Here is a 14,382-nt window from a genome sequence, read left to right on the forward strand (position 1 = left end):
GTAGACCATAAATCTGAATTTCCAATAAAGCTTCTTATTGTTTTCAAATTATAAAGAATAACCTCTTGGCAGAAATATTAATAGCACATGTTTGTTTTTCTGGTTAGTGTCTAAAAGTACAGAATATCAGTGATTAGCTGAATAATTTGCAGTGCAAACATTGTTTGGTTTAAATGAACATGTTTTATTTTTTAACTTGAATGAGGAATGTATTTGGGAACATCAAAGTGTCCTGTCAATTCAGAGAGACCTGGTCCCATCCAGTCAGTGATAATTTGTTTCCTTCATTCCATGTAAATAAATGTTTATGGGTATGCTTTTGTTGTCTCTATTTGAGATTCTAATTACGTTGTTGAAGAGTAGTCTTCACATTCTGCTTCATTTAAAAAAAATGCATATCAATGATTACTTGTGAACAATCCCTCTTCCAGGGGAAACTTAGGTAATTGTAGTTTTGTGAGGGAAATAGAGGTTTGCTAACAACTCTCAGCACCCTTAACAAACTAAAGTTCCCGGCATTCTTTGTGGGGAGGGGGAGCCATGACTGTTTAAACTGGTATAATAGTGCTTTAACTGGAAGTGGCCTTAGGCAAGTAAGAATTGCTGAAAGAATAACGGTGAAGCATTACAAGCACATTCTGTTGTCATTCATACCGCCTTGGAATGAGATCAGGATGCTATACAGGAGGATTGTCTCATTACGTAAATTGGGATTGCAGGCTCACACATCGCCTCTGCATGTAGCCACCAAGAATCTTGCTTCTCCGTTGTCAGCCATTCCGTTTCCCATGCTTGGGAGGCAGGAGCAAGTTGAGGCTGAACTGCTATTGATGGGGGTGTGAGTGGGGGAGGTAAGGAACCACTGATCCCCGAACCAAAGGGAAAGCCATCCCAAAGAATCTGCTTGCTGGTGTTTGTCCGATGTCATTGCTGTGAAGAGTTGCGAATTCCCCGACGTCTGTAATTATGACCTGTAAGTATATGGATGATGCAAGTTAGTAGAGGATGGAGCCAGGGAGTTTGTTCCTTTTGTGTAGGTACCAGCTCTCAATGTCATGGTGTATTCTGTCTTTAGAAGACTGGGAAGCTGACTTCTGAGAGAGCCTGCAAGGTCCTCTGCCACCAACTGGGCTAAAAGACCCTCGTGGTCCCTCCCCAACCCTATGATGTCTTCCCTTTAACTTTAAAAAATAATATACAAAGCAGCACTGATTTGTTTAAAAGTTAGTAAGACTCATAGCTGTCAACTCTTCCCTTTTCTTGCGAGGAATCCTATTTGGAATAAGGGAATTTCCCTTAAAAAAGGGGAAAGTTGACAGCTATGGTAAGACCATGCAAAAAAATATAAAAAAATAGCTGTGCAGCAGAGTCCCCCACCTTCCCGGGCAAATGGAAAAGCCAAGCTAGAAAATGAATAAAGCAAATCCAATACTGTACTAGGTCAGTGCCGGATTTACATACAGTATAAGCTAAACAAGCTATAGCTTAGGGTCCCACTCTCTTAGGGTCCCACTCTCTTCAGGGGGCCCCAAAAACATTAAAGGGGAAAAAATGTACATTTCCAAAATAGAAGATAAAAAACAAAATAAAACCTACACACAGCAACAGTGTTTTGTGTTGTGTTGTCTCTTATTAGGTCCATAAATTACCATATAGCAACGAAATAAAATAAAATAAAAAAATCCTTCCAGTAGCACCTTAGAAAGCAACTTAAGTTTGTTATCGGTATGAGCAACGGCAATTGATTGTTGACAAAGGACAGCTGGAAACAAAAAGGCCCCCGCCCCATTACCTCCAGTAGCTTTGGGCCTCATCAAACCTAAATCCGGCCCTGACTAGGATCGAGAAATTAATAAAAACAAAGCCAGTGCAAGGATCGAGATGCAACAAGATCGCTCAATGCATATCATAAGTGGGAGGGCGGTACCGTAAAACAACGTCGCCAAAGCGTACATCGCTTTTCCGCGGCTTGCCTGCATCTTCCATCCCCTCAAAGCTGATGTTTTTTTTCCCCTAGGGATGATGGGAGTTGTAGTCCATCAACAGCTGGAGACCCGAGTTTGAGGGGGCGGGGCGCGGCGACCACGCGGAGCCTCCCCTCGCTTTGCGCGCGCCTTCTTCCTCGCGCTCCGTCATGGCGCGTCCTCGGCGCTGCTGCCGGGCTGTGCGGGCGCTGCTGCGGAGCTGCTACGCGGAGCTGCTGCCGCTGGAAGCCTTTGTCCGGCGCCTGCAGGCGGCCGCTCCCCCCGGAGCCCAGCCCCAGCCTCTGCTGCAAGACGGGGACCCCAAAGACTACCGCGCCTTGGTGGACCGGTGCCTAGTGGGGCGGCCGGCCGGGGCCAGGGCTCCTCCTCCGCTGCTCACCTTTCAGCAGGTAAGGAGGGAGGGAGGGAGGAAAGGAGGCTGGCACGCCCGAAAACGGGCTGGGCTGTGGTCCCAACTTGCTCCTTGCTTGGGGACGAGGGGTCCACAGGAAGCTCTCCCAGGCCCTGGGACAAGAAATGGATAATGCCAGCAGCAAGTAAAGGGACCAGGTTTTTAAAACCAACAGGGAGGTCTGAACTTGAAGACCCGCATAGTGCCGGATTTACATATAAGCTAAACAAGCTCCCCAAAAAAATTTAAAAGAAAAAAAACCCTGCATGTACATGTCCAAAATATGATAAAAAACAAAATAAAACCTGCATACAGCAACAGTGTTTTTTTTGTTGTGTAGGCTACCATGATGTAAGTAATGGGCCCCACCTGTATTCACTATTACAGTGTTTTTCAACCTTTTTTGGGCAAAGGCACACTTGTTTCATGAAAAAAATCATGAGGCACACCACCATTAGAAAATGTTAAAAAATTTAACTCTGTGCCTATATTGACTATATATAAAGTAATTTTCCCACGGCACACCAGGCAACATCTCGCGGCACACTAGTGTGCCGCGGAACAGTGGTTGAAAAACACTGCACTATTAATATACTTCTTCTTAATTGTTTTTGAGTTCAACAATTACTTTGATAAAATACATGCTTTGTTATGTGCAAATGGCTTTAGATACCTATTAGTTCCATAAATTACCATATAGCATATATTCAACACAAAAAACAGCGGCAATTTGTTGTTGACAAAAGACAGCTGGGCATATAAAGGGCCCCATTACCTTCTGTAGCTTAGGGCCTCGTCAAACCTAAATCCGGCCCTGGACTTGCAGCAGATGTTGTGGGAGACCCAGCAAAGAACAAACATGCAACCCACACAGTCGATAATCTACAAGAGGCCTCTCTTCGGAGGCATGTTCACATGCTCAGAAGCCACAGTTAGCTGTGGCCTTGTCGGCATTAGTATAATTTTAAATTTTTCTTTACCACTCTTCATCTGAGGATCACAGGGCGGTTTGCAATATAAAAAGGGTTTTTTACCCTTTTTTTTACACTTCACAACCTGCATTATGTTGCACAGAACGCAGTCTCAAGGTATATTAGCCACTTCCCTTTCTGCGATTGTGACTTCCCTTCTTCAAATATTTGTCTGGGTGAACCAGCCTTTGATATCTTTGAATGATGCGTTGCTGGTCCAGGCCAACAAGTTTCTGTGTGGCAGGCTCAGCTTTATGTAATTTCTCCGTATAAATTGTGCAAGCAGGCATCATTGTGGAGTGCTCGAGTCACATGCTGGCGTCATTTTGGGGGTGGATAGGGCAGAATCTTTCTGCTTCCCTGTGTGCGGGTTGCTTTTTGCTCAGGTGCCATACAAAACAGGCTGTTTCCTCTTGCGGAACTGTAGCACACAGTAATACCCAGTTTGTTTGGCTCTTTGAGGCACCTGCTAATGAAAATGTTGCCTTTTTTTGCTGCATTGCAGGTTTCCAGTCAGGATGACGTCGTGGCAAGAGTCGTTCAGAGAATCTGTGAAAAGAAGAAAAAGAATGTCCTGGCGTTTGGCTACGGACCCTCGAACGAGAATAGCCGCCACCTGCCCTGCATGCGGAATATCTGCAGCTACCAGCGTAATAGCACAACAGAAACCCTTCGCCAAAGCGTTCTCTGGGAAATAGTCCTGAGCAGAGTTGGAGACGATGTCATGATGTACGTACTGGAGCACTGTTCTCTCTTCATGCTCGTGCCTCCCAGCTGTTGTTACCAAATTTGCGGCCAGCCCATCTACGAACTCGCTTTAAGAAGCGCAAAACCCTCTCCTGAGTTCTTCAGACAGAGATATCCCAGGCCGGCACCCAGCGCCTTATCTAGCTACCTGCGAGGAAGGCTTCAGCCTTGTGGGAAATACCTTGTGAAGGCAAACCGGGGGGAATGGAACTCTAGGAAGCAAAGACGGCGCAGATCACAAGAAGGTGTAGATGGTGACTCCCAGCAGTCTTTGAAGGTTCGAAGAGCTGCCAGGCTGAGCCCTACAGCAAATGAACTAGTTACAAGGTCCAGTGACTACCTAGAGGACCAGCCAAACCCCAAACACTGCCTGCGTTTAACAGCACCGCCTCGTAAAAGGAAATGGAAGGGCTGTTATGAAGTTAGCGCTAAGAGAAAGAAAACCACGCAGATGGACGAGGGGCTGGGAGAAGAAACAAGAAACCCAGTTCCCACTCAACGCAAAAAACAAATAATTCTGGATGTTGGCGGGGATGCATCTAGAGGGTGTGTAAGGCCGATTTCAGAGGGGGAGGTAGTCTTCGTGAAGCCTGTTGCTCAGAGAAGTGAATTTGGAGCACAAACCTGGGGTTGCCCAGCTCCTGATAATCCAGAGGTTTTTTCGTGTGGTCCTGCACTAAGTACAGAGAGCGAAACACTGTGTGGATCTAGTACCAAAACAAAACCTCGCACTTCGGTGCCAAAGGTAGAACCTTGCATTTCTGATTATTGCTCTGTAAAGCTTGTAAATGCTGCTGCTGCTGCAGACAGAGGCCTAAGAACATCTAAGCCAGCTCAGGAGTTTTCTGATAGGATTTCTGCTCCTGCCGTGCAGATTGAAAGGCGCTCCCTCTTGTATTCTTGCCGGCAGTTGAAAGAGTGTCTACCGAAATCATTTGTGCTGAACCGCTTAAAGGGCTATCCGGCAGGCGGATGGCGGCTTGTGGAAACCATATTTTTGAACAGCAAGATTCCAAAGCAGCCGGGCAAATCAAGTCTTCCAGGTTACAATAGGAAGAAGAAGCGGCTTCCAAAACGCTACTGGCAGATGAGAGGCGTCTTCCAGGAACTCTTGCGGAACCACACAAAGTGCCCTTACCTAACAGTGTTAAGAAATAATTGTCCCATTTGGGAGTTGGACAAAATTCGCCCAGGAAGACGGAGTTGCGAGCAAAACGTCTGTGGAGAGGGTCAAAGCTTGCCAAGGAGGTGGCAGGCGAACGCCACGGAAAATTTCCCCACGGGCATATCGGGTGCTTTGGGTCCATTCTCGGGTGCTTCTTGTAGAAGCTTTGAAAAAGCTGAGTTGCATCAAAAAGGAACTGAAATGCAAGCTCCCCACGTCTCCCCCAGTTCCGACGTCACAGTGTTCCTCAGGCAACATTCCAGCCAGTGGCAAGTGTACACTTTTGTGAGGAGTTGTCTGCAGAGAGTGGTCCCTGCTGTACTCTGGGGTTCTAACCATAACAAATGCCGCTTCTACAAGAATGTAAAGCGGTTTATCTCTCTGGGGAAGTTTTCCACGCTTTCGTTACGGGAGCTGATGTGGAAAATGAGAGTCAATGATTGTGCTTGGCTTCGTCTGACCAAAGGTATGGACTGTGGTTATTAAAATGAAAGTGGCTTTGTTTTAAACTGCCTTTCCTCATGTCAACATAACAGGATAATTTCCAACCTAGTGTGACATGCAGTCCTGCAGGGACAAGCTACACATACCGTATTTTTCGCTCCATAGGGCGCACCTCGTTTTTAGAGGAGGAAACAAGAAAAAAAATATTTTTCTGGTTTTCCTCCTCTAAAAGCCCTGTTTTTTCTAGGATCAGCTAAAAGTTTTGCAGCTTTTTTTGCAAAGGGAAAAGCCCTGTTGTTTTTTTTTTAGGATTAGCTAAAAGTTTTGCAGCTTTTTTTGCAAAGGGAAAAAGCCACCAAAACCATTGTTCTCAAAGCTAGCTTGGCTGCAAAAAGTATCATCATTCTACAAAGTTGGAAATCAGTCGTATCTTCCCAGTGTTGAGGATTCTTTTGGGAAACAATTCCAAAAGAATGTGACAGAGCTTGGGTTCAGCTTGTGGTTAGCGAGCAGAGAGTTTAACCACGCATCCTGGTTTGGATAGCTCAGCCGGTAGAGCGCGAGACTCTGAATCTCAGGGTCATGAGTTCGAGCCCCACGTTGGGCAAAATATTCCTGCATTGCTGGGGGCTGGGCTGGATGACCTTCATGGTGCCTTCCAACTCTACAGTCCTGTGATTTAAAACAATCCAGTTAATAAACACAAGCAACAGAGCAGCAGCTTGAGAATAATAAAACAAAAGAGTGGTTTTTTGTTTTTTTAGAATTCCTTGGGAGAACAGGGTTATTTATGCCTGCCATCTGAAAGCCAGCAAGAATACTTTCTGTCAGTCCCTGCAGTCTGAATTTCTAAGGGCAAGGCGTTCCAGAGTTGGGAATGGGGGGGGATAGTGGTGGCACTCTCATGTGTCATAGAAAGCCCAGCTATAACCAGAATTACTCAGAATAGGATGCTGATACCCTCTAGCAGATTTCAGCCTTGCAAATAAGTCTGCGGAATTTACTAGCCCGCAAGTATTTTAATAAGCTTGCCCGAATGGTGTGATTTTTGTGTGTGTGTGATACTCAAATGGTGTCGTGGCCCAGTAGACATGTCTGCGCCGCCACCCTTGCCAGATCCTGTGCCTCCAAGCGAAGAAATTGGCATTCCTACTACACGGCCAAGTGTGCGTATGAGAGGGGACGGATCTTGCTGTGACTGTCTTATAATGTAGCCGCAGCAGAGATGTCCGTGGGGGTTTCCAGCTGTGTGTTTTCACTTGGGAGGAACCCATCTTTGTAAAATGGTATCCTGTACTTTGGTTGTGGTGGCGACTTTTTTTTTTTTTAGAAAGCTCTTTCTACACTTAATCGTCAGTAAACCTGCGATTCCGCTTACAGAACTCAGGCGTTTTGTTCCTGCCTCCGAACACCGTTTCCGTGAAGATCTGATGTCCAAATTCCTGTACTGGCTGATGAACTCCTTCGTTGCAGAGCTGCTCCGATCTTTCTTCTATATCACGGAGACTATGTTTCAAAAGAACATGCTTTTTTACTTCAGAAAGGCTGTTTGGAGAAAGTTGCAGAAGATTGGCATTAGGTATTTATTACTTGAAGCACCGTAATTCGTATCCTGCGCGTGGGGGTGGGGTGGGATATATGCTCTCTTTGTACAGTCTCCCATACTTTCATCTGGGAAGATGCCATTTGAAGAGGGTCCCATTTGCACTGCACATTTAATTATATTATGCCGCTTTAATCCGTCATGGTTTCCCCCAGAGAATCCTGGGAAGTGTAGTTTGTTAAGGGTGCTGGGAGTTGTTTGGAGATCCCTATTCCCCTCGCAGAGCTACAGTTCCCAGAGTGGTTAAAAAGTCAGTCCCTCTCTGCCAGGGAGGCTAGGGCGTCTCCTAACAACTCTGTGCACTGTTAAACTACATATTCAACATAAATATGGGAAGTTTTTAGAAGAAGAAGAAGAAGAAGAAGAGTTTGGATTTGATATCCCACTTTTCACTACCCGAAGGAGTCTCAAAGCGGCTAACATTCTCCTTTCCTTTCCTCCCCCACAACAAATACTCTGTGAGGTGAGTGGGGCTGAGAGACTTCAGAGAAGTGTGACTAGCCCAAGGTCACCCAGCAGCTGCATGTGGAGGAGTGGAGACACGAACCCGGTTCCCCAGATTACGAGTCTACCGCTCTTAACCACTACACCACACTGGCTCTCACTCACAACCTCGGCATTATAAGTATTTTTAATGTTTAACGCTGTATTGTGATTTTAATATTCTGTTGGGAGCCGCCCAGAGTGGCTGGGGAAACCCAGCCAGATGGGCGGGGTATAAATTATTATTATTATTATTATTATTATTATTATTATAAACAACTGTTTAAAGCAGTACAGGTGAAACTCAAAATATTAGGATATTGTGGAAAGGTTCATTTCTTTCAGTAATTCAACTTAAAAGGTGAAACTAATATATGAGATAGACTCATGACTTGCAAAGCGAGATATGTCAAGCCTTTATTTGTTATAATTGTGATGATTATGGCGTACAGCTGGTGAGAACCCCAAATTAACAATTTCAACTTTGGGGTTTTCCATCAGTTGTATGCCATAATCATCGCAATTATAACAAATAAAGGCTTGACATATCTCGCTTTGCACGTCATGAGTCTATCTCATATATTAAACTCCAGTAGCTAATGAAAACAATTGCTTACATAAATGGTCTTTTCCACGATAGTCTGATTTTTTCAAGCTTCACCTGTATGATACTGCTTTAAATGTGTCATGCAGACGAGGTCTAGGACTCTGAACCTTTCAAATGTAGGTCACTGATTTGAGTGTTGCCGTTTTGAGGGGGTGGGGGAGGTCAGATGAACCACGCATACCAAAAAGGTTGAGAGCATATGTGTGGGGCGTCACAGGCTATTCCTGCCCCTGATGTGCCAAATGGGTGTGCTACCATCCACAAATATTGAGATATTGCAAAGGTCTCTTAAGTTCATACTGATGTGCAGGTGTGCGAGCAAGCGCACTCTACACAGTTTCTCCATGTGAGGATTGTGATTGAGCCAGGATTCTACTTGTGTGACACTCTGTAGTCTGTACATTGGGAATACACCCAACCCACAGCAGCTTCCAGGACCCTCTGAAAGTGCAGGTGGGGACATGCCCCCTGGCACATTGGGCCATTGAATTGCGAGATCATGTCTCAGACAAGCACAGAGAGCCATTGTTTTTTTTTATTATTGAACTTGAGCTTCAAAGTTTCTCTGATGAGATTTATGTCCTAGCATTGTTCATGAAGACAAAGTGGCAATCCAGATGTCCTGAGTAGTCTTGCCCCTCTTTCCTCTATACAGTGGTACCTCTGGTTATGTTACCTTTCGGTAATGTAACTTTTGGGTTGCAAACGCAGCATGCACAGAAGCGGCGCCTCTTGTTGAGGACTTTTTGGGTTGAGGACTTTTTGGGTTGCGCATGGACCCCCGTAACGAATTAAGTTCGTATCTGGAGTTTCCACTGTACAGTGGTACCTCGGGTTACAAACGCTTCAGGTTACAGACTTCGCTAACCCGGAAGTAGTACCTCGGGTTAAGAACTTTACCTCAGGATGAGAACAGAAATCGCATGATGGCGGTGTGGCGGCAGCGGGAGGCCCCATTAGCTAAAGTGGTACTTCAGGTTAAGAACAGTTTCAGGTTAAGAACGGACCTCCAGAACGAATTAAGTTCTTAACCAGAGGTAACCACTGTATTAACATTAAACCACATAGCTTGCTGTATTACCAAGACAAGCAAAGACACACATCTTCCCAATTTCCAGTTGGTTGAAAGAATCTGTTCTAAATGACCCACTTCAAAGAATACTCAGATGGCAGGCTCTCTTCTCAACAGAGTATTTCTTACAGGGCTTCCCCCCCCCCCCGCCAGAACTCACCAGAACTCAGTTCTGGTACCTCTCAAGTGGGCGCCATTACCATTGTAGCAGAGCAATGAGGAGAGCTCACGGTGAGTTCCGGCACCTCTTTTTCTAGAAAAATAGCACTGATCGTACGGAAGCAGAACTCGAGGGGAATTGTGTGATCTGCTTTGTAGTCTGTTGTGAAAAAAAACTATGTTCATTTCCACTTTAGAAGTCACCTGGCCAAAGTGCAGCTTCGTGCCTTATCAAAGGAGGAGATTGAAATTCTGCAGCGGAAAAAGTGTGTCCCCCTGGCATCGAAACTCCGGTTCATCCCCAAAGCGAATGGGCTGCGTCCCGTGGTCAACCTGAATGACGTCGTAGGAGCTGAAGCATTCTGTAGAAAGAGCAGAGACCAAAAGGTTCTTACTTTACAGTTGCGTACTGTGAAGTTCATTCAATCTGATGAGCGAGTGTTGTCTTTATCACCTTTGTAGCCCTCTTCTGAATCCCATCCCCAAATAATAATAATATTTGGGCAGTTTCCAACAAGAGATTACAAACACATTAAAATATCAGTCATTAAAACCTTCCCTTAACAGGGCTAAATCCTGTTCCTACATCCTTCTTAAATGCCTGTACAGCATGCGTCCTTTCCAAGAACTCTTTGTTTTCTCCCTCTGCTAGTTGCCTTCTCTTCCAAGAGATCAGTCAGCTTGGACATGCATGAGAACGCTTTGTTCTATGTGAAACACTTAACGCCCCCGAATTTCTCTCTTTCTTTAATTTTCTCCTAGGTTCAGTACTTCAACAAACAACTTAAAAACTTATTTAGTGTCCTTAGTTACGAAAGCGCCAAGAAACCCATCTTGCTTGGCTCTTCTGTGTTTGGAAAAGATGATACTTACGCAATATGGAAGAAGTTTGTTTTGAAGGTTTTAGAGTCGAACTCTGAAATGCCGAGATTCTACTTTGTGAAGGTAACGCTTAGTGTCTCTGTTGGGTCTGGATGTTTTCCATTTCTTAAAAGTGGACAGAACCGAGGATTTTTCTTCGTTTAAGGCTGCAGTACTTGTGACCAAGCTCTGTTGAACCCCAATGGCACGTAGGTCTGAATAAACATGCACTGGGAATCGGGAATATTTCATAAGTTTGGGTCTGTGGCCCCAGGTGCTTGGTTTTGTAACGCTGCTGGCGCCGAGCTGTTTACTTCTTTCTCTTCACTCCAGGTAATCAAACCTGTAGGGAAGGATAGGGCTCTGTAATATCTCAAGAAAGGAGTTGGTTTCATACTTGAGTTGGTTTCATACTTGGGTTGAGATGGAATTCACACTAGGCTTCCAAGTTTTGCCCTGCGGAGAACTGAGGTCGATTCAGGGGTTGTTAACTTGTGTCAGCGGAGACCAGTCACATTGGGCGTTGCAGAAGGTTTTTGGTGTGCTAAAATGTGCCAACCCCGAAAAGGCTGCCGTTGAATGGCATATATAGTCTCACACACTCACATTATCTCTCGTACACGGACACACACACATTGTCTCTCATGCACACACGCATGCTTTCTCTCACCTGCGAGTCCTCCATCTGCAACATGTACGAAGCAAAGTTCAGAGAGAAACTCCAGCAGCAAGGAGCCTTTGCAGAACCCAGAAAATTTCTCTGTTCTGTGCAGATTCCAACCGAGGATTTGGAAGTTTTACAGGTATCCATCCCCCACTCTAGTTCCAGGGCTTGGTGTTTCCTCTCTCCTCTCAGCTGCTCACCCCTAGTTTGTTGAAATTTCCATTGAAACCCTCCTGAAATCTACAGTCCGGATCCCCTGTTGAAGCTAAGCATGTGTTACTGAGCAGAATATAGGTTTGTCCTCTGTTAACCCTCATCCCCATCTTTTCTTCCTCCCTCTGTTCCCTTTCCCTGCCCTGAAGTTTAGTCTGTAAGCTCCTCGGGGCAGTGGCCTATCCTGTTTGTAAATGCATTATTGCTGATGTTTTCATTGTCCTTTGCAGATTACATCTGTACCGGTTAGCGAATGCCTTTCTGTTGCGAGTTCTTTGCTTTGTGTCACATCTGATGCACGGTTGAAAGTTTAAAATAACGGAATTTCTCTCTCCCCACCCCCCTTTCAGGCTGACGTCACAGGGGCTTACGATACCATACCCCATAATAAACTGATAGAAGTAATTTCACAAGTCTTTGCTCTGGAGAGAGAGACCAGTTACAACATACGCCGCTATGCAGTGATCATCAGGACCAGAAATGGACTTAAGAGAATATGCTACAGGAGACATGTAGGCTGGATCTTTCTCTCTCTCCTCCCCCCACCCAATTTTCTGTTCTTTGATAAGTATATATTCCCGTTGGGAACTCTGTAACATCTGTGTAAATATTCCATGGAAATACCATCCAGCGAAGAGCATCCTTAAGGCTGGAAAGCCGCACATTTTCGCTTGTCTTGCCGGCTAACTAAAAATGGTCGCTCCTACTTGGGGCGCTTCCTCTCGCTCGCCCCAGGGCTTGGCAAGAGGTTCCAATGGAACCCCACTGATGCCGAAATGCAGCAGCAGGACTTTGCCTCTCCCAAGTTCTCTGTGGGGGAAGGCACAGGCCCTTCCCTCATGCTGATCTTTTGCAGGATGTAGAAAACCTCAGCGTCGTGCTCCTGCAAAAGTCAGACCTGGAAGAGGATCCTTGTGCTGGGCATGCAAGATCCGCGAGGAGGTTTATTTTGCTGGACTCACTCGAGGAAGGGAGGGCCCCCCCCATCACTAGCAAGCAGGTTTATAGAGCCCTGTTCAAAATAGTTGAGCCATATCACTGTTCCATAGGTGAATTCAGCTGTTCTTAGCTAGGTGGCAGTGCCTGCGTTTGACTCTGCTCCTGGACTGACCACTCCTTTGATGTTGAAGTAGCCTGGCTTCAGGTGGTATCGTTGGTGGCAGAGAGGCTGTGCCCTAGCTTTTGCAGGGTTTTTAATTTATTTTACACCGCGGAAATGCATATCTGCTGAATAGTCCAGGATTGAGCGGTAGACTCGTAATCTGGGGAACCGGGTTCGCGTCTCCGCTCCTCCACATGCAGCTGCTGGGTGACCTTGGGCTAGTCACACTTCTTTGAAGTCTCTCGGCCCCACTCACCTCACAGAGTGTTTGCTGTGGGGGAGGAAGGGAAAGGAGATTGTTAGCCGCTTTGAGACTCCTTCGGGTAGTGATAAAGCAGGATATCAAATCCAAACTCTTCTTCTGAGTGCACCAGGAGCTTCATGGCTCTTATTTATTGATTACCACAGAAAAGAAGGGAGGAAGTATGGGCTGGGGAGCACATGCCAGCAGCTCCTGGGAGAACTGTGGGGCAGCCCTTGCCCGAACCCTTGGGAGAAGCTGGGGGGGGTGGGTGGGTGCCAGTAAGTGGAGTGGGCTTCTGCTTGCCCCCTTCCACATTCTTTTCTCTCAATCCAGCTCCTCATAATTGTTAACCCTGACATTTTTACTATGCTGGAGGTCAACTCAAAAATCTAAAATAATCTCAATCCGAATGTTGTTTGCAGGTATCTGTTTCCAGTGAGTTTAAGCCTGATATGAAACAGTTTCTGTGTCATCTTCAAGAGAGCACCTCACTGCGGAATGCAGTAATAGTTGAGCAGGTAAGCTTCTATGTACCATTCCCTTTAACTATGGAGGCTGAGATTGAAAGAGGATTTCCTAAGGCTGCCCCATTGGTGTGTTTTGATGTCCCAAGCTATAGGCAAACCTTGCGATTGGTCCTCTCCCTCTCCCTCACACACACACTCTTCTTCATTTTTTTGACTGCCGCTTGCCATGCCGTCTGAACTTGTCAAACCGTAGTATATCTTAACTATTGTTTGGGTAGACCCCAGTTTAAACTTTGGGTGACATGCTAAAATGTAGCTCTGCCAGGGGCGAACTTGTGGGGCAAAGGAAGCCTGCAATCCCAAGGCTCACTTAGGCTTGTTCACCTTACAATAAACCATAGTTGTTCAAGAAACCATGGTTTCTTTTAATACCTGCTGAGTTCATGACAGCCAGTAAATTAATGGCAGAGGCAAGATTCGAGCAGTAGACTGCGTGAGTCATAACTCCTTCAGTTAGGCTGCAATCCTAAACCCACTGCACCCAGTAGGATTTACCTCTTGAGTAAACATGCATAGGTTTGTACTATTAGCCACTGCATTTTACCATTTCTGTAGACGAGATTAACTTCAAGACGATTTATTCGTTTGGGGTTGACGCTAGTATTTACGTTCTTATTTAGAAGTTGCCCGCATCTTGCATTGTGCAGTTTTCACTTTTAATATTTTAATCCCTCTTACCACGATCCTGCAGTCTGAGCTTTCCATATCTTGGTGCACAAGGGAGAATTCTGAAACAGGCAATGTTATCAGCTTTAAAAGAGGGGAGTTTGTGAAGCTCTAACAAGTGTTTAAAATATGCCCAAGGGAAAATTGTATGGAGCCTCAGTTGGCTCAGCTATACAGTACTGAGCCACGAGTTTCCCACTTTGAGTGCATGCCTTTGCCACTTCCTGCCAGTAGATGGTGCTGACAGACATCCTAGTTTGAGGGAAATCCTTCATTGTTATGCGTAACATTTTACAACTGGGTCTTCTGTTCGTATGGTGCCAGCTTCACTGGCACTTAGCTCTTAGATGTTTACTCTGGGCATGCTTTACAAACAAACCTGACCTCAGAGCAGGCATATTATATTAGGGCAAATACCATAAGCCAAAGTATTGTTGTTGTTGTTCAGTCGTGTCCGACTCTTCGTGACCCCATGGAC

At 45.6% G+C, this 14,382-nt stretch overlaps 1 protein-coding gene across 2 annotated transcripts in view; it reads left to right on the plus strand.

Annotated features, from left to right (window-relative positions):
• The first annotated feature begins 2,121 nt into the window (after window positions 1-2,121).
• The window catches only part of TERT (telomerase reverse transcriptase), a 51,040-nt gene continuing 38,779 nt past the window's right edge, over window positions 2,122-14,382 (plus strand). For both annotated transcript variants that reach the window (XM_033154329.1, XM_033154328.1), the window contains exons 1-7: window positions 2,122-2,374; window positions 3,853-5,725; window positions 7,084-7,282; window positions 9,825-10,014; window positions 10,390-10,572; window positions 11,716-11,877; window positions 13,134-13,229. In XM_033154329.1, the coding sequence (XP_033010220.1) occupies window positions 2,135-2,374; window positions 3,853-5,725; window positions 7,084-7,282; window positions 9,825-10,014; window positions 10,390-10,572; window positions 11,716-11,877; window positions 13,134-13,229 (2,943 nt within the window). In that variant the 5' untranslated portion in view covers window positions 2,122-2,134. The remainder of the gene's footprint in view (window positions 2,375-3,852; window positions 5,726-7,083; window positions 7,283-9,824; window positions 10,015-10,389; window positions 10,573-11,715; window positions 11,878-13,133; window positions 13,230-14,382) is intronic.

The sequence above is a fragment of the Lacerta agilis genome, chromosome 7, assembly GCF_009819535.1.
Source record: "Lacerta agilis isolate rLacAgi1 chromosome 7, rLacAgi1.pri, whole genome shotgun sequence".
Taxonomy (NCBI): domain Eukaryota; kingdom Metazoa; phylum Chordata; class Lepidosauria; order Squamata; family Lacertidae; genus Lacerta; species Lacerta agilis.